Source organism: Rattus norvegicus, chromosome 2 (genome assembly GCF_036323735.1).
Source record: "Rattus norvegicus strain BN/NHsdMcwi chromosome 2, GRCr8, whole genome shotgun sequence".
Lineage (NCBI taxonomy): Eukaryota > Metazoa > Chordata > Mammalia > Rodentia > Muridae > Rattus > Rattus norvegicus.
The window spans coordinates 213,311,224-213,331,870 of record NC_086020.1 but is presented as its reverse complement, the minus strand read 5'-3'; the positions used below and the strand labels follow the sequence as shown (position 1 = coordinate 213,331,870).

General features: G+C 45.8%; 1 protein-coding gene across 3 annotated transcripts in view; it reads right to left on the bottom strand.

The window, feature by feature from the left end:
- Window positions 1–8,565: 8,565 nt before the first annotated feature.
- Window positions 8,566–20,647, bottom strand: part of Bcar3 (BCAR3 adaptor protein, NSP family member) — a 113,399-nt gene continuing 101,317 nt past the window's right edge. For 2 of the 3 annotated variants that reach the window (XM_039102442.2, XM_006233270.5), the window contains 5 exons: window positions 19,145–19,260; window positions 15,038–15,209; window positions 13,505–13,616; window positions 13,038–13,250; window positions 8,566–9,182 (listed from right to left, as the gene is read on the bottom strand). In XM_039102442.2, coding sequence (XP_038958370.1) covers window positions 9,004–9,182; window positions 13,038–13,250; window positions 13,505–13,616; window positions 15,038–15,209; window positions 19,145–19,260 — 792 coding nt within the window. In that variant the 3' untranslated portion in view covers window positions 8,566–9,003. The remainder of the gene's footprint in view (window positions 9,183–13,037; window positions 13,251–13,504; window positions 13,617–15,037; window positions 15,210–19,144; window positions 19,261–20,647) is intronic. The other variant, NM_001107722.1, reaches the window with a different exon arrangement.

Sequence of the window (20,647 nt, the reverse complement as noted above, 5' to 3'; positions counted from 1 at the left end):
GATGTGTGCTCATCTTTTACTGCTGTGTGAGCGATGGACCAGGTCATAAAAGTAGATGCTAAGCTCCTAAGGTGCAATGGTCTTTTGGGGAAACCATTTTGGGCACTTTATTCTGGTTTTTAGTTTCTCCCAAACTTTGCCAAAGGAAAGAATAGATGCTTAATTAGGGTGAATTTAAATCAGCTGTAATCATTTGAATTTACTCAGCTATGTGGCCTCATCATCTTCCTGCATCTATCTGTAAGAGCTGTCCCCAGACCAGCAGTCTGATCTGGCCACTGCACATGGGCTAGCATTTCCTTTCTGACCAGTGGCAGAGCATCCAGGCTTCCTGGGAAAGGAAAAGGCTTGGAAAGACAACATTTACTGTCACTAGTGGCAAATTATCTGTAACTTTCAGGAAGTCTGATTTTAGAAGAGTCACCTCTTAAAAGGCAATTGCCCAACCATGACTACAGGTTCTCAGAAGCCCAGAGGGTATAAACTTCAGGAGAGATTCGGAGTGGTGAGAAGGTAGGGCTTTCAGATGATGAAATGAAAGATTAGCACCAAGTTTGGAAGTAAACACATGCAGATCAATGAAAATAGCATCAAACGGTGTCAGTCTCTCTACAGCTTATAAAGGAGCAGAAGCTTAAAGGAGGGGGCAGGGGGAATTGTCCAAGACCGTGAAAAAGATGTTGAGCTCAACAAGTCAAATCTTACTTCTTGGGAAAGAAAACAGCTTTATAACAGCATTAACAAAAGGAGAAGAAACCAAGCCCTGTGGAGAAGATGGCACTGTATTTTCAGGTTTCTCTAGAGGATCAGAACCCATGGAGTAAAGCTGTGGTATCCATCAAAAGGGGATTCATCAGAGGGCTTTACAGGTTGTGGTCTGGCCACTCCCAACAATGGGTGTCTCAGTGGAGAGGCCAAAATCCAACAGTTATCTGTTCAGTGGGTGCCTCAGCATGTCTTTGGTCTCGGCTGGAATCCTGAAGTAGTAGGTTCTAATCCTAGCTAAGGAATGCCTCAGCAGCAGGAGTGAGGAGAGCAGCCAGTGAGAGTGAGGACAAATAGACAAAAAGCAAAGGCTTATTTTGTCCTTTTATGTGGGCTGCCACCCGGTGTGACCCAGAGTTTTGGTTCCAACCTCAGATGATCCAATCAAGAAAATTCTTCACCCTGGTGCCAAGCTGCCTGGATTTACCTAGACTCCAGATGTAGTCAAGTTGACAAGCAAGGTTAGCTGTCAGTTACTGTTTGGCAGTTATAGAAATCACAGAAAATTGAAAGACAGCAGGAGACTAAGAAATGGGCAAACATAAGTTTTGGAGAGTAATTTTAGAAATGTTTGATGACCACCCTTACAGGTACTATATAATGTCAGCATTCGGGTGAAATTTCATAGGCTACTGGTCCAGGTTCCTAAGAAATCAAAGCCTCATTGTCTGGTACAGATGAATTCTAAGATGCTTATTACCATCCTGATTTCAGCACCGTTTCATTGTGACAAGACTTCTCATTTTTGTGAGATGATATAAGAATGAGAGCTTTTGTAACAAGCTCATTTGGCAACCCAGCATGTCAACCCTCAGCAGAATCTCTAAGGGAAATGTGTATGTCTAAATTTTGAGTCATAATGAATAAGCATTTATTGTGCAACTTAGTAGAAAAGTATGACTGCCACCTCTTCTGTGAAGAACCATTAAGGACCATTATAAAAGAATAAAGAGGGGGGATATGTTCTGTGGAGGTGTAGTCAGGTTTGGGGAAGGGGGTGCCTCGGCAGGCACTGGAGACACCAGCCACACAACAGTTAAGTACAGAATAGAGTTTATTCAGGGCATGCAGTGGGAGTCAAGAGGGTAGTAGCAGCCAGAGAAAGGCAGAGAGAGTAGAGAAGTAGAGGCTGGCCATGAGCACGTGGAGAAGAGTGGGGAAGGGAATGGGGAGAGAGCAGGATCAGGAAGGCAAGAGCAAGAGAAAACGAGAGAGAGGAGGGGGCAAGCAGCCCCTTTTATAGTGAGTCCCGCACAACTGTGAGGGGAGAGCATTCCTGGCTGTTGCCAGGTAACTGGGGCAGAGCTTAGAATGCTAACAACCATTATCTTTTGCGTTTGGATTTGGGTTTGGGTTGAGGGAGGGGAGTTGAGGTGCAATCCCAAAGAATTCCTTTTTTATTGTACCTTGGACCGATGATTCTGTAGAGATGTCCCATGTGAGCAGACTCAGTGTTCGTGCTGCTTAGCTTTCATGCGTAGCCATACACTAAATGTTGAAACACTCCATGCTGCTCAGTAGCTCAAAACTCATAAAATGAAGCATGTAAGTCCCACCTCGTGTGGTCCAGCCCACCACATAATGTACGTAGTACCCATTTCCTCAGCATTTCATGTGTGAACACTGCACACAAAGCGAAAGTTCACTGTGGCTTACTGTTACTTCCTTCACATGTTGAGCTACTCTGATGTCATAGATCCTTGGGAGGGAGGGCTCTACTCTGTCCACTCCACAAGGAAATGCCTTGTCCTGCTCCAGGGGCCAAAAGATGATGTCAGCTTGCATTGCAACTGGAGAGAGAGAAAAGGAGCACAGGCCCCTCACACTACAGTGATGCCCCTTAGAACGGTCTTCTAAATGTTTTGCCTTGTTTGGTACCTTAATGTGTACAGGGGCCTTGGGCCCCTGTGTAATGTGCCTTGGGCATTTGTGTCTACTTAGAGCTCTTCAGGTGACATGGCACTTGATTGGTCTCCAGAGAATTCTGTCTCCTTTAAGTCCACCTCTGCTGACCTGCTGAGAGGACCAAGATGATGTGGTTCAGAACCAGAAGAAACCCTTTTGCCCGGTGTGTTTTCCTTCAGACTTTTCCCTTTGGCATTTGTCCTGCATCCCAGCAGCTATTTGACAGCTCAATGGCTTCCTGATTAGCCAGTGCATAAGTGCAGTCTGGGTGTGAAACGAGACAGGACTCAAGCATTAGCGTCCACCATTCCCGCCACCTCTCCCCCCACTGCTTGTTCTGGCTGTTGCTCTGCCCATGTAGTCAGCACCAAGATGGTCCTACACTGTCTGGGGGCATCACTGTATGGCTCCTCTCTGCAGGTGCCAGACAGCACGTTAGGAAATTCATGCGTGAATTCAGAAGAGGAAGACACTGGGAAACTGGTGGTTCCCCAAATGGAGTGTCAGCCTTGTGCTGACCATTGCAAACAGGAGTCTACTATCCACTGGGGAAACAAAGGATCTAAAGATAGCTGGCAATTTGGGGTACTTTTATCTCTTGATAGTTTTATCATAGTTTATTAGAGAAGTAAAAACTCACTTGATTGTCCATTGGTTTACATACTTAATTTGTATATTATGGATGTAATGGATATATTAACAACTCACTTGTTATATACTTTGGGTATTCCTGTGTTTTAAGATTGATTTTGTTTTCATCAAAGGTTCCTTGTGAGATTAAACAATCCATGGATATCATTGATGTGTATGGTCTGCTAGTATCCAAATAGACAATTTACCCATTATCTTGCTAGACATTTTGGCTATTCCCTGAACTTTGTCTAATCTAAACAGTGTTGCTTGAGACTATTCACATATGTGTGGATGGACACAGGGCTTTTTCTGAAATCTATACCTGGAAGTAGAAGTCCTAATTTCTATGGGTGTAGGGGGTTGAATGACAATGATCTCCATAGGCCCACGTTATGTGTATGCTTGGTCCCTAGTTTGTGGGCTCTTTAGGAAGAATTAGGTGTGGCCCTAGGGATGGGGTTTGAGGTTTCAAAAGCCCATAGCAGGCCTGGTCTCTCTCTACCTGCAGCTTACAGATCAGATATGAACTCTCGGGCACCGCTCCAAGCATTCTTGCATGGCTGCTTTTGGCTGTGGTGGTCATGTTGTAACCTTCAGAAACTGTAAGCAAGCCTCCAGCTAGATGCCTTCTTTTGTAAGTTGCCTTGGTGATGGTGTCTCTTCATTGCTATAGAACAGGAAGATAGTGTTAAATTTTCAGTTTTAAAGATAATGCCACTTTTAACCTCCAAAGTCACTGTCTTTTATATTCTAGTAATGTTGGTTACCTGTTCCACCTCCTGACCCACTCTTGTGAGTCAGGCACTCTGATCTTTCATTTCAAAGGATATCAAAGTCCATTGTAGTTTGGGTTTCTCATACTGGGTATCTTTACATGTCTACTGTATTTCCCCTTCTGTGAAAAGCCCATTTTTAATCCTTGGCCTTTCTTTCCCGATGGTCAGTTGTCTTTCATCAGAATTCTCAATGTACTGAGGGTGCTACTTGTATCATTTGTTTCTGCTAGGAAACACATGGCAGCCAGATACGTAACATAGATGCCTGGTTTCGACTCAGATAGTCTCATGGGTTGCATTTAAAGGCTTGCCTGGGGCTGAGAAACCCACTGCAAGATAATGCTTAGATTGTTGATAGGGGCCAGTTCCTTGCTGAACTCTGGACTCTTGTGACACTGTCACTTGACATCTTAACGGTGAATAGTCCAAGAGAACAAAGAGCCACTAGAGACTGAAGTCTTTGTACCCTAATCTCAGGTATGACATAACACCAAATCTCTCCCATGCCGCGATCACCATGACCAAGCCCAGCATAGTGTGGGTGGGACATATATAGTTGTTAGTAGCAAAAGGCAGGGAACCTTGATTCAGAAGATGCCTGCTAAAGCAATATTGTCAATTTTAGGGGTTGGTAATGTCTGTGTTAAAGATTTATTTATGTATTTTTATGTATGTGAGTGTTCTATTTGCATGTATGTCTGTATGACAGAAGAGGGCATCAGATCTATTATAGATGGTCGTGAGCTACCTTGTAATTGCTGGGAATTGAACTCAGGACCTCTGAAAGAGCAGCCAGTGTTCTGAATTGCTAAGGCATCTCTCCAGCATGCCCCCCCCAACTGACCCAGTTTTTTTTTTTTAATGGGGTTTGTTTTAATTCATATCAATGACTTGTTCTTTTTTTTTTTTTTTTTTCTTTTCTCTATTTTTCGGAGCTGAGGACCGAACCCAGGGCCTTGTGTTTGCTAGGCAAGCGCTCTACCACTGAGCTAAATCCCCAGTCCTCAATGACTTGTTCTTAACTATTACTTAAAAAAAAATCTTCTTTAAGAAGACTGTTAGTTGGGCTGGAGAGGTAGCTTAGCAGTTACCGTCAGGAGCTGCTCTTTCAGCCTTGATTTCTCGGCACCCACATCAGGCAGCTCACCTGTAACTTGAGCTCCAGGGGGGTGGATACTCTCTGCTGGCCTCCATAGACTTACACTCAAGTGGAACCCCCACACACACACTCACATAAAAATAAAATCTTAGAATTCTTAGTTTTCTAAGGTAAGAAGGATTTTCTGCATTCAGAAAGTGCTGTCATTTTTGCCCCTCATATGTGGGTTCATTTATCTAGATGGTAATTGCGTGGCCAGTTGTTTAAGAATTTGGAGAAGTCATCCTTGCCCCACTGAGTAGCAGTGCTGCCTTCATGTATTAAAGTCCTAACAATAGTTTATATTATAATATATATTATATTATATATATATATATACACATACATACATATATAGCCTTTGCCCTGGACTGAAAGTTACACCACCAGTTTTCCTGACTCTGAGGCATTTGGAGTTGGATTGAGGGAGACTGCAACATCTTAGGTTCTCCAGTGTGCAAATGGCCTGGAGATGGGACTTCCTAGTCTCCGTAAGCATGTAAGTCAGTTCTACTACCCTCCCCTCCCCTCAATGTCCACATAATTGCGTTTTGGTCCTGTCTCTGGAGAGCCAGAGTTTATCTAGGAACCAGTTATTATCCTCCCTTTCTAGTGGATGCTGTGCCTCCCCCTGACCCCGCCCTCCAGCCCTATTCAGTAAGTAGGATCCCCATTTCCATGGTGGTGTTTCAAGCTCAGCTCCTCCACTCTCCATTCACTGGGGGTGAATTTAGTATTTTCTTCAGGGTTACTTACAGGTTGTTTAGCTTTGTTCAGGGTTGAGGAGAGGGAGTGTTCCGAGAATCTTTCTATCATTAAGCTCGACCTTGCATTAAAAGACAGATTAACAATTATTTAGTGTTCTTTTGTGAAAGAGCTTTCTAAAGACATCTAAACCTTTATATTGCCCAAGGTAGATAGATGGATATTCCCTCACCGAAACAATGAACAAATGTAGGTTGGATGGGATAGCGTATGTCTGTAGTCCCAGCATTTGGGAGGTGGGAGGTTAAAATTCAAGGTCCTCCTTGGCTACACAGTGAGCTGGAGTCCGATCTTAGCTGCAGGAGACCCTTTCTTTAAAAAAAGAAAAAGGAAGGAAGGGAGGGAGGGAGGGAGGAAGGAAGGAAGGAAGGAAGGAAGGAAGGAAGGAAGGAAGGAAAAGAAAAAACATAAATGCTGAGGTGGCTGAATGATTCAGTGTACAAAATTCCTGGTGTATAAACATTCCTCATCACCCACATAACTTGGGCTTGGGGACTGTGACCTCAGTGTAGGCATGGACTCAGGTGGCTCCACAACGCCATCTACTGTATGCAAATCAGCCCCAGATACAGTGAAAGACTATCTTAGAAACATAAAAAGAGCAATGGCGGAAAACACTCAGCATTGACCTCCACCCTTCACATGCAAACACACCTGCACACACAAGTTCAGACAATGTGCGCACACACACACACACACACACACACACATGCAATAGCACCTTTAAGAGGTGGCAAGCTCTTGTGACTCTAGGTTTAGGTAGTGGACACATAAGAGTCGAGGATTTGAAACTAATAGTGCCTAACAGCTGTATTGACCATAAATAGAGCTTCATACATGGTTCTAGTAGGTCTGAGTAAATGTGCTCACGACTTTGTCAATGATACAAATTGTCACCCAGGAAGAAGGAACCTACTGAGACATTGTCTTCATCAGAGGAGTCTATGGGACATCTTACTATTAGTGATTGATGTGGGAGGGTCCAGCCCATGGTAGGTGGTGTCACCTCAGTGCAGGTAGTGGTCCTGAGTTGTGTAAGGATGCAGAAGCAGGAAGCAACACAGGAAGCTCATTCCTCCTTGGCCTCTGTATCAAGTTCTAGCCTCCAGATTCCTGCATTGAGCTCCTGCCCTGGCTTGCCTTGCTGACAGACTCCTACCTGTACGTTTGACAAACTTTTCAACCCAAGTTTGTTTTTTTTCAAGTTTGTTTTAATCAGTGTTTTATCACAGCAACAAAAAAGAAAAACTAGGACAGTGTAGTATTTAATATGACCATGTTATAGTGTGATATCTGTAACCAGGCAATCAATCCTCTAAGGACTATTTAATGTCGTGAAGAAACCTTCTGACTTGTTTTATGGCCATAGAACTTGGTGTAATTTAAATACTTAAAAGACAGGAAAAAGGGGCTGGGGATTTAGCTCAGTGGTAGAGCGCTTACCTAGGAAGCACAAGGCCCTGGGTTCGGTCCCCAGCTCCGAAAAAAAGAACCAAAAAAAAAAAAAAAAAAAGACAGGAAAACAAGGCAGGCCCAGCACTTGGAGGCAGAGGCAGGCAGATCTCTTGTAAACTCAAGGCTACCCTGGTCAACATAGTGAGTTCCAGGACAGCCAGGACAGTGAGACCCTGTCTCAAACATACAAACAAAAATGATAGGAAAACAAATAGTTCAGTCTTTGATAGTTGGTGGCAGAATATTTTAAAATCTTGTATTCTAAACTTTTTACAATGGAAAATAGAGAATTTGAACACTAGACAGTATTATTTGGGGGAAGGCCAGAAACCTAGAAAGTGAGCCTGCAAGATTTGTGTATTTATCAGCTAGAGGAAACTGTTTGCATGCTTTTTCTATATATTTTAGTCGATTCAAAGTATAGCAAACACTATATATTCTAAAGGTGTTAGGGTGTGGTAGAAATGTCCCCTCAAAGCAAATGTATGTGAACACTTGTGTCCCAAATTGGTGGTGGTGTTGGGAAGCTCACAGGTCCTTGAACCTTTAGGAGGTTGAAATGTCACTGGGATTGGGCTGTCTTTATAGTCTGACCCCACTTCCTGTTCTTGCTCTGGTCCCTGTGTGGATGAAAATGTGATGGGTCTTCTTGTTATCATGCTTTGCCTGACTACACACCTATGCTGTCATGTTCTCTGACCCTCTGGAGCCATAAGCCAAAATAAACCGTTTCTTCCCCAAGTTGATTTTGGAGAAAGTGACTAACATACAGGTTAAGAGACAACAGGAGAACCAGGAATAGGAAAGCATTGCTCCCAGTGTGCCTGGGAGGGCTTTGCAGGAGAGAGCCCACTTGGTAGACCAATTGTTGTCGTGAATAAAATGGCCGCTGACATCTTGGTACAGTATGTTGCAAGAACTTGCCCTTGGGTTTGAACCTAGGTCTTTTGAAGCAGGACTCCTTTGGCTCAATATTCCTTCTGTCTCTTGCAGCAGAAACCCTAGATTTGCAAACCACTTTTATTAATTTTCGTTTAATATGGGGATAGGGGAAAAAGTTCCTTAGAACCCAGGAATTAGAATTGTCATGCTAAGTTGAGTCAATATTAAAGAGACAGGATACAGTTATTTCACAAAAAGATATATTTCCATTCACTATTTACAGTTTCATATCAAAGAATATCATATAACTGATACCCTCTTCAATGTTTCATGCTTTCCTTTTAAATGCCTCTGTTTACATGTATGTGACATGGAATTAAAACTAAGATGGTCAAATACCATGATATTAAACAACCAGCAACATAGCTGGGTCTTAAATTTGCTGATCCACATTAGCAATAGTTATCTTAATAATAAATTAACATTCATTTAAAAATCAGTAGTAATTTTAAACAATTCATAAATAAGTGTGCTCTGTGCAATCTACACATTTAATATCCTACGGATATTGATGGCTTGCATCTCGTTAGATTTTGCACGGTATTACTTTATCAGATGATAAGCATTCCCGGAGGAGGGGCTGGGGAAGCTCCAGGTTGTGCCCCGGGGTCCTCCAGAAGGTTCTCACAGCTCAGCCTGCTTTCCAGAAGGAGGTTCCAGTTTCCGTGAGAGGGCAGTTAGGATCTGGTTGAACTTGTCATATCTCTCGTTCTGGTTGACTTCAGCACCCTTGCTGCCCCACAACAATCGCATCTGGAACTCAGTCTTTAGGATTTCAGTCATTTCTTCATCCGGTTGGAAATCTAACCAAGACAAAACAGGTAAGTTCAGTCCTTATCCGCCTAAAATTAAAAGGTAACCATGAATAAAAGTTTGTTTTAAAGAGGAGTTAAAATGAACATTCTCCTCTCTCAGAAAAATGTGGGGCATTTGACCAGCTTCAAAGAATTCACAATCAACTCTCGAAGCCTGTGTCCCCTGTGGGCGTGTGCTGCTGTGAGGAGACATGGTAACTGGCTCCTTGTCTGCAGTTGTTCGTAACGATTGTGACTGATGCAGAACTTACCTGTCACATCATCCAGCTACATACCGCGTGACTCACTATCTTCGCTGTAAAGTCTGATTTATGCTGGTAAACTTATATAGTTTTAGGGTAATTCCAGGCAGCCAGTTTCACTGTCTGGGTAGAATTCCAAACTCAGCCCATCTCTGCTTTCTGCCAAATGGCTTTTGACTATACAACAAAGGGGACTGTGGGCTTAACTCACTTGGTGGACTGTTTGCCTAGCACGCATGAAGCCCTGGGTTCAGTCTCCAGCACAAGTCAGGCATGGTGACATACACCTGTGATCCTAGCACTTGGGAGACAGGAGCAGGAAGATCAAGAGGTTCAAGGTCATCCTTGGCTATATATCAAGTTTTAAGATCAGCCTCAAATCTATGAGACCCTGTACTCACAGTCAGTAACACAGTTATTAAAAACAATGAAGTTGTTTTCTTCTGGAAGTCGTCCCCACATGCTGCCTTCTCTGAGCAAACCAGTGACTCACACTACACGTACGCACTGTGTGCTGAGACGCCTCTCTCTAAGCACCTTGAGCTTCTCCACTTAGCCTACTGCAGCGCACAGACCACCCCTGTGATGAACGGGTGTCACTCTGTCTGAGGAAGCTTTCTTCTACTACAGAACCTCAAGCACACATACATAGCACTTTCCAGTATGTATGGGACACTTGGAACAAGAACACAGTGAGGTCTAGATAAAGACACCTTCCCAGGTGCTAATGGTGGATATTCTTCTCAACTCCGCCTTTTATTTATTCTACCCCTCAATAGAACATAGAGGAAAAGCGATATAGAACCCCCAAATTATCTGGAATTACAGGGCTTAGCCTGGGGATGAATTAGAATAGAGACAGAGACATACATGTGTGAGAACTCCAGGTCGGGGAGACAGCTCAGTCAGTACAGTGCTTGCTGTGTGAGCACAAAGGTCTGAGCCCAGTCTCCAGGGCACACATTAAAGGGCTGCACATAAGCAGTCGACAAGTGAGACATCTAACACAAAAGCTCTGACCGAGGACCAATGGTAAGAAGTCAAAAAACAGTCAAATAGCCCAACTTAAAAACTGAGTTCTCAGACAAAAGTAGCCAAGAAACACCTTTAAAGGTGTTCACCGTTCTTAACAATTAGTAAAATGCAAATTAAAATTACTTTGAGATCCCATCTTACCCTCATTACCCTAGTCAGAGTGGTTAAGATCAAGAATGGATGCTGGCAAGGATGTGGGGAAAGGGGAACCCTTATTTGCTGTTAGTGGAATTGTAAGTGGTGCAGCCACTATAAGATCAGTGCGATTAATGCCCACATAGCATATGATCCACCTCTGCCATCCTTGTTGTATCCCCAAAGGACCCGACATGGCACTACAGGCTCGTGTTCAGTGTGCTCTTCACAACAGCTAGGAAGTGGGATAACCTAAGAGCCCCTGGGCTGAGGGACGGATGAGGAAACTGGTACACACATACTGGAATGCTAGTCAGCTGCGAAGAAAGTCAATTAATGAATTTTGTAGGTAACTGGATAGAATTAGGAAATACTATTCTGAGCTGGGTAAACAAGACCCAGAAAGATAAATGCCTCATGACAAGGGACCATGGTGGGTTGTGAGGGGAGCTCTGGAGAGGAACAATAGGACACAGGTGCTATGAAGGGAAACGCTTCGTCCCTTCTCCTTCAAACAAACCAAAAAAACCACTAAGGATGATTTAAAAAACTATAAAGAAACATAGTTTGTGTTTATATTAGTGTATGTGTATACACTAATCATTTAAATAATTTAATTTAAATCAAGTCGTGCCACTTCGAGTGATAACACTCCCCCCAAGAGCCATAGTCAATCTAACAGAAACTCCAGTGCCAGGCACAGGAAACATCTCTTGGAGTCTTTGGTCAAAGGTTTTAAGAGACTCCTAGAACTTGAAGCTAAGACCCCATTGCTGAAGATACCACATACTTTAGGTGAGGAACCTGGATGAATGAGGCTGGGACTGAGCTGGAAGCCTCCTCTATGAGGACTAACTCATAGCATCTGTAGACGCTGCACAGGCTGCCAAGGGGAAGAAACCAACTGACAGTCCTACTCTGCGTTAGAGCCTGTGAGCCACAACTATGAGTATCATAGCAGGTGTCTTTAGGGGTGCAAAAGTGACACTTATATCTTGGGGGTAACCAACAGCCATCTACTTGGATTAAAGGCACACTCCGTAGGAGGAACTTTGTGCCTAGTCCTATAAGCCAGTCAACTACCCGTGGTTGATGAGGTCAGGGGAGAACCTACCACCACTCTCCCACACCAGTGTAATTCCTGCTGCGCTCTAAGGATCTCCCCACAACCACAGATAGGTGTAGCTCTTGCCACTCATTAAAGCAGCTGCTCTTGCAGCAGATCCTGCCCATCAGTGAAGTCCCCAAGTGGTCAAAATGCAGACAATAGCTTACTGTCTGTCCCCCAGTTAGTACATCTCTGATCCAATGTCTACACCGAAGGCTCAGGGCACAGCAGGGGGAAAGAGGACCATACTATAAGGTGCTGTCTTCTGCATAGGATAGGAAGTTGAACCCATGCAATCTCAAAAACATAGTCACCTAAACAAGACCCGTACAATGGCAACATTCCAAAGTGAATGGAGGACACGTTGTGAGGCCCCACCCCTAGATGAAATGCCATGGGTAATTAATGGCTGCTAAGAGAGAAGAGTCAGTCTCCTCCAGGGTTGACTCTAGGTTATATTTAAGGATACATGTTTGTGTGTGCATATATGTGACACTAAAGTGATTTACCCTGGAGGTGAAGGTAAGCATGTATGGTAGAAATTACATAAATACAGTACACATGTATGACATTCTCGATTGTTTTAAGCTGCTCTTGGTTGCCTGAGAGATGGCTCACAGTTAAGAATGTGTACTGCCGTCGTAGGACCTGAGTTTGGCTGCTGGCACCTCTGTCGGGTGGCCTACAGCTGCCTGTAGCTAGCTCAACAGCCTGACGCCTCTGGCCTCCCTGTGCACCTTCACTCTTACCTACATAGAAACACATATAATTTTTTAAAAAAAATTTCTATTTCTCAAGACAGAGTTTGTCTGTGTAGACTTGGCTGCCTTGAAACTCACTCTGTAGACCAGGGTGGCCTTGAACTCACAGAGATCCAACTGCTTCTGCCTCCCAAGTACTGGGAGTAAAGGTGTGCGCCATCACTGCGGAGCATAGTGTGTCCCCCAATCCCTACCCAGAGAGCCAGGGGTAGGAGGGTCCTTAGGACTTGTTGGCCAGCCAGCCTAGCTCCATGGTAAGTCCCAGGCCAGTGAGAGACTGACTCAAAAAAAGGGGTGGCTGGTGCCTGAAGGAAGACATCTGAAGTTGACCTCTGGCTTACACACACACACACACACACACACACACACACACACACACACACACACACACCATGTCTTTCTATTATCACAATAGGAAGTAATGAGCATTGACATAGGAAATGTAGTATCTACACTTAATCTTTTTTGTTGGTCGTTTTTCTGATCGAGGATATCCACGCCCTTTTGTTTTTCCCTTCCTTCTCATCCCTACCTAGGAAGAATTCCAGGAAGAAGTTCCTACCTGCCAGGACCCTCTCAGCATTCATCCTGTAGCTCTCCGAAGCCTCGGCCATGAACCTGGCTGTGGCCAAGTGACTCAGCATGATTTCACAGCTCTCGTCATTTTTTTCCCACATGTCGGTTCCTTCAAAAGTGACAGCCTGCCGTTCCATTAAGGTCACAAGAGGCATCAGCAGTGGGACGGACACACTGCTTGCTGGGACATATGTCGACTCTGAGGAATGAGGAGGAAAGTTCCAGATCATATTTTGTTGACAGTCAACCACAGGCCCAACTGGTCATCTGGGTTTCAGGAGCCACTGCGGAGATGTCCATGCAGCGCCACTGTGTGAGTGTAAAACTGCATGAGCCAGCATCAGCCGTCAGGTGACAGGCTTGGCCTGTGCCCTGATTAAAGCGCTGATGAACAGAGCAGGAACTGTTAACACAGGAGAGGCCCCAACACCCACCCTGCCCTGCTGTGCTCACCTCTGCCTTCATGCAGGATTTTGCTAAAGGGCTTCAACTGCTTTTCGTAGAGGATGGCTGTTTGCGTGTAGTGGTGCCTCAGAGCCGTCCATGTTTTTTCTAACCTTGTGATCTGGAAGAAGGAAAGGTTATTGTTTCAGAAAGGCTCTTTTAAAAAAATGCCTTTCTGCCTAAGTTGTGGAATAGGAGATAGATGGGCGTGAAGTGTCAGAGCAGCTAGTGAGAGGCAGCGTAAGCCCATACCCTATTCTACATCGCTCTGAGGGCCCATCCCACAGAGTTTGCATGTGTGCATCTTCTACACGTACTTAAAAAGGAAATGCCGGGACCTAAGTATCTCATTGTAGTTATTTTGTGTGTATAGCAGAGGATGGTTAGTGATGGGTTCTCCCCTACCGTGTGATTCTAAGAAATCTCAGGTAAGGGCCCGTCCCTTAATCTGCTCAGTATCTTGCTTTTAAGGGGGTCACCCTTTGTTGCTGTTCGTTTTTAATGAAGAAAATGATGTGCCAAGCATGCTCTGACTTCCAGGACATCTGACTGCAGCTGTGTCCCTCAGTGGCAAGGGTGGCAATTTATGGGCACCTGGCAGGATTTCGGAGCTAGTCTGTGTCTAGGAAACAGCCAAGACAAAGACCCAGCAGTGTTGACACTGCTGGTTGCACCTGGCTTGCAGGACTGACTACTAGTCAAAGTTCCCCAAGCACTCACACAAAGGAAAGCAGACCTGAGTAGTACAGAGAGCAGATCGCTTCCTTCACAACAGAGGCCCATGTGTTAGGCAGGCTTCTGAAATTATCCAGCATCTGTCAATGCAGACAAAGTCACAGACCCTACCTGAGATATTCTAGCTGGGGTGCTGCATGACCAGTGAGAGAGCTAGACAACTGCCTTACGTACCTTGGGGAAGAGACTTTGAGAAAAACCAAGTCTAGAGCAGTGGTTCTCAACCTTCCCCATGCTAAAATGCCCTGCAATACAGTTCCTCATGTTATGGTGGCCCACCCCCACTGTAAAATGTTACTTCATAACTATAACTTTGCTATTGTTACTGATCGTGATGTAAATATCTGATATGTACAATGTCTGACATATGACTCCTTTGATGCTCAAAGAAGTCGTGACCCACAGACTAGGGACCGCTGGTTTAGGGATTCTCTGATATGAGCTCCTTAAATGCCAAGGTATCACCAGTCATTACCCCAAATAGCCACATCCCTGAGGACACCAGTAGATGCAGCCTCTGTCATGCCGTAAACTCCAGCATGGTGTCTTACCCTAACTGGTTCTTCAGGAATATTGTAAGGCTAACTCTTGTTATTATGTATCAAAGATGAGCTATTGAACTATCAACAGTTACCAGTGTTTTTATAACAGAATCAAAATACTGAGGACAGGGCTCTTGGCGGCCCGTAAACGGTGCAGCTTTCACTAAAATTTAGTTTATCTTTAGAGGTTGCCAGAGCAGTCGGATGTGCACGGTGTCAGTGTACAGAACTCTGTGACAAGTGTTGTGTGGGAAGCTCATCTCACCTGAGGCATCTCGAGGGCTTTCATGATGGCTGAGAAGGAATAGAGGTCTCCCATGGTGTCCTTCAGTTCCATTGCCACCTGGATGATCTTATTAAGGGTTCCTGCCCGGTTCTCCAATGTGCCCGTGCAGCCCAGAATGTCCACAGCAATGCCAATGGCCATGGTGTTGTGTCTAGATAGGAGAAGGCCAAGAGTAGGGCTTGGGTCAACAAGAGGAGGAGAAGATGGCCTTAATTATCCGGAAGGAGGGTTATTTGTGTGCCACTGGCTGGGAGCCAGTTTGGAAAGCTGATCTCAATAAAATCCACCCCACACCAGACAAAGAATGCACTATCAATTCAGAAAGTAAGATGCTCTAGAACATAGCCAGGTTCAACCCTGGACATGGGACCATGAAGAGGACCTCCTGGGCAGGAGGACCTCAAAAGTGCACATGGCTACATGTTCCCTCTCCCTTAGGAGATATCACATCCCCAATATACAGGAAATGCTACCCCTGAGGAAGAATGCTACCCCTTAGTGGGAATGGAAAAGAGAGGGGAAGAGTGGGAGACAGAGATGGGGGGTGTTATAAACTTGATTCAAGATGTCATGGGTATCAGAACAAGAGGAAGAGAGAGGACTCAAGGAGTGTGTTCTGTAGCCGGAACACAGACTCCACAGAGAGACGGGGGAGGTAAACAAAGACTGAAAGACAGGCAGGAATTTGCTGTAAGGTCAGACCCTAATAAAACAAAGTATCTACTCCTCCGCCCCCATTCTCCCTTTTTCTCACCCTAAATTACGAGGGTCATATTCAAGAGTCTCAGGGCAGGAAACACAGTGACTTTTCTGTGCATAACAATGGGGTCCTATATGCGGGTCGGACAGTGGCAGGAAGCTCAGACAGTGAGTTCCTCCCTCTATAATCCGAACCCAGGAATTCACTGCCCAAACTGAATTTACTGAATTTACTGGCCAGACTGTCTTAGTCTTCCAGGCTCACGGGCAAACACTGGAAGTAAAACTGTAGCTCTGATTCCTAAGATCCCAGAGCCTTTGAGTCCCAGCACCAGCGCTGCTGTTCCTGCTGTTCCTGCTGTGCCCGGGTAGGTGTTCCCTCAGCCTTAGTGAGCAGGGGTGGTGGGCACGTGCCTCGCCTTCCCAATTCTAAAACCTGTGAGCTGAGTTATGAACTCTGCTGTCTCCGTGTGTGTGTGTGTGTGTGTGTGTGTGTGTGTGTGTGTGTGTGTGTGGTACACAATTACAAAGCAAGGGCAAGGTTTATAAAATATAGACTATGGGCACAAAAATAACTTACCACCTCTATAATGTAAGCCTCTCCTCCCTCCCTGTGTGTGTGTGTGTGTGTGTGTGTGTGTGTGTGTGTGTGTGTGTGTGGTACACAATTACAAAGCAAGGGCAAGGTTTATAAAATATAGACTATGGGCACAAAAATAACTTACCACCTCTATAATGTAAGCCTCTCCTCCCTCCCTCTGTGTGTGTGTGTGTGTGTGTGTGTGTGTGTGTGTCTCTCTCTCTCTCTCTCTCTCTCTCTCTCTCTCTCTCTCTCTCTCTCTCTCTCCTCTCTCAACCCCCTCCCCAAGGTGCTGTGGACTGAACCCAGGGCCTGTACATCCAGGGCGAGCACTCTACACCTGACTTATGTCTCTAGCCCATCTTACCCTTTAAGTCAGGGTCTCATTAATTTGCCTCCTCAGTTACTGAATCTCTGGTCCTCCTGACTCAGTCCCTTGTACAAGCTGTAACTGACAGGGTTGTCTCCACCAGGCCTGACTACCTTGACTCATTTTGTCTGTTTGTCCCACCTCTTTCCTTTTCCCCCAACTATGTCCCATCCCTGATTTCTTGTCTTTCTAACCAATGAATCCAACTGGATTCCCAAAGGATAAACTTCGTGTACTTGTTAAAGAGTTGTGTCTCTTAATGAAGTATTAACTCACACCACAGGTGCTTCTTTCCCCTGCTTCACTCACGTGGCGTGCCATCAGTGGCTAACCAGCTAATAGGCTAGTGACAATCACTTGCTCACCATCTGCTGGGGACTTCCTGGTGCTGGTGGTGTGTGTGTGAATGACTCAGTCTGTGGTTGACATGTCAGTGGCCAGCAGCTAGCCATACCCACATCTTACCAGAAGAATGCTTCCAGCTTAGCCTGCCTGGGAATGAGTTAGTAAATGACGGCCAGGGTAGTCTGTATTTGATTCCAGATCAGGAAAATGAAGTCATTGAGCAGTTCAGGGCTCCCAAGACCTTTGCCTCTATTTAGTTAACACACTGTAACCAGTCACTATCCCCAGACTCTCTGAGTAGAGAGCCCACCATCAGAAAGAGATAGAAACAAATTAGAGTGCAAGATTCTAGGCAAGCAGCAAAAAAGGATGGGTCTGGACAGAGTTGAAGTCAGAAGACAAGCAAGAGAGTGGCCCTGCAGCCTCTGGCCATGGCTTAGGTCCAGAGCTCAGGTCCCAGCACACCGTGTCTCAATACCAGGGGGAAAAAAGTGTTTGGAGTTTCCAGATTGCAGTGTATCTACTCGGAATGAGGAAGTGAGGGTGACCACTCTACCCAGACAACACAGGGGAAGTGAGGCGAGCTCCTGGGCATGAGGAGGAGGAGGCTGAAGTGAGGAGTCAGGAGAAGCAGGTGGCTCAGTAGGACATCAAAGTCCCCAAAGCTTGCCTGGACAAAGTTTGAGGGAACTCTCTAACACATCTGCCCTCCTCCTGACCCCACCCCAGCCTCCGCCCCACTCCCGCTGAGCCATAGCCTAGGCTGGACTCCCTGTACCTATGACAGCCTGGCCTGGAAATTGTGATCCTCTTCGCCTGTTTACCAGTGCTGGATTACAGACACGTCACCCCACACTCATGTGTGTAAAGCTGTGTGGAATGTAGCCTTTACTCCCAGAGGCCGACAGCTGTTTGCACAAGTAGATAAGTAGATATGATTAACACTTGAATCAAAGGTTCTCATCTCTCGGTTCCCTCTGCCACCCACACACAGTGGCCACAACAGTCATTGGTCTGAGCACAATTCCTGCATCATAGAAAACTCAACTGGCCAGGGCTGTACCCAAGAATATCAAGGAAGCTGTAACAGTCATGCTGTGAAATAATTTGCACACTAGTGAGCATGGGGGGGGGGGCAGCTTTTGTTTAATATGAAAATCTAGTCTTCTGTTTCTTGTCTCTAAGCATTCTGAGGGCATGCTTTTGTTTTGTTTCATGGCTTGTTTATTGTTTGCAACAAAGCTTTATTGTGTAGCCTGGGCTGGACTTAAGCATCCTGCCTCAGCCCCCATTACTAAGATTACAGATACCTGTGTGTTTGAATAAACACCCAGTGTGGTGGTGAGTACTGTCAACTTGAGAGAATCCAGAATCAGCAGGTTGATGGGCCCCTGGGGGACTTTATTAGCTGAGGTAGGAAGACACTGCCCTGTAGGCAGGGCACTCTCCAGCTGGGACCCTGCTCTGTGTATGGGGAAGGCATGGAGCAGCAGCTTGCATTCCTGACTGAAGACACAGCCTGACCACATTTGTCAATTTCCTGCTGTCTAAGCTTCCCCACCATGACAGACTATGAACTGAAATAAATCCTTTCTTGGGATGCTCTGGCCAGGGTAATTTAGTACAGCAACAAGAAAAGAACTAAGTACCCAGGGGTTGCAGTGTTCCTGAAGCAGGGCAGAATGGTTTCAGAGCCTGGGGATCCCCAGTCGTCCTCCTGTCCACCCCTAAAGAGGGAGGTCAGAATCCGCTCTCCTCAGTCTTTCCTGACCCTAACTAATTCATCAAGAGGTGTTAAGCTCCAGAGACCCCATGAGACCTCCTGAAAGCAGCAGGAAGGTGCAATGTTCTGGCTGCAGCCTCAAACAAGGCCAGTCTCCAGCCTCTGTTTGGGGATGGGGCAAGGAGGGCGTGATGTCCCAGACGTGGGCTGCACTGCCTGCTCATCTCCAGGTACTCTACAGCGCAGGCTTGAGAAGGGTCATGAGTGACTCCAGGACAGTCTGATGCTGCTTCCCTCCTCAGCATCCTGCTGCTGCATGGATACCTGCAAGGAGCTGACGGTGTGGGAACGCAGACGCGGCACACTCACCTTTCAATAATGTCCAGGCGCAGCTGGCGTCCGTGAGGCAAGGTAATGAGTTCCAGTCCCGAGCTCACGCCCATGCTCCTCTTCATGTCTTCAGAGACTTCCAGTATCCTAGCAACCTGTCGGAGCCAAGGAGAAATTCGCTGGATCAGGGAGTGTGTTGGGCCCGTGTTAATTTACAACGAGGAAAGATAGAAATACAGTACACGGAAGCCGGGTGGCTGTGGATGGAAGGCGCTTGGATCTCTTTGAGAGACAGCATGCAAAATGTTCCTTATATATGACATTTGAAGAGTTTAAATATACATAATAAAATATAAAACTGGGTGAGGGGCTGGGAAAAATAGTTTGGTCTATACATCGCTTGCATGAGCATGAGAACACACATCTGGTCTCTAAGGCCCACGTAAAATGAGAGGCATGGTAGGGCAGACTGCTAGTCCTCAGCACTGAACACAGGCAGAGACGGGGGACCCCTGGGCTCACCAGTCGGCCAGCCTCTGTGGCAAGCCCAGGTCCTCAGTACATCTGAGCGGTTGTCCCCTGAGCTCCACACACTGACATGTGCATATGTACCCTCATATGTGTGCTATCTCACACATGAACAAGAACACACGTGTTTGTACACATTCGTGTGCGCACACACACTCATATATGCACAGGAACAAGAACACACATGTGCGCGCACACATGCACACACACATGAATAAGCATGCACACACACACACGTGAACAAGCACTCACACACATACACGCATGCACATACACACGAACAAGAACACACATGTACATGCACATGCTTAGTGGGCAAAGGACTGCTGGAACCCCTAAGCAGTCTATACAGCCTAAAGATTTGGTACGCGTCCAAGCCCAGCCAGGGAACTAGTCATTTATGCAGCTCTGGCCTGACACAGGCTGGATCCTGGCAAGACATTTTGCTGCCAACAAGAAGGCTGTGAGTGTGTGGGGAGCCCACCAGTCTCTGCAGTGGGAAAGTGGAGCCGTCCAAGTTCCCTCTGCTCTGGGCCTTACCATTCATGTTCTCATTTAACAGCCACGGCTGGCTGCTATTGCCCCTAATTACACCTCTCCTGGGTGCAGTAAGCGTACCTTACGGCTGGAAGCCATTAAAAACATATGTGGTGATTGGAAACCAACACACCCACGTCTTCTCCACAGAGGTTTCCCTGAAAGAAAATCTTTCTTTGTCCAAGCCAGCTCTCATCTCAACCCAATTCTTTGCTTTTTTTCTTCATTGATTAAATCCATTCTTTTTGTTTCTTACAGTGTGACTTTTTTTTTAACCATCTCATTTCTAACGTGTGTAATCACATGTGAAAGGAATCGGAGGTCAGACCTGACCATTTCTTAGAATACAGCACGCTGAGCTGTTACAGTGGAGCCACGCAGGCTCACTGATGTACTGCAGTGTGACCCTGGGACGCAGGGGTCTAACCAAGTCTGGACATGTGGCAGGCACCAGATGGGTGACGGGTTTCAGGATTC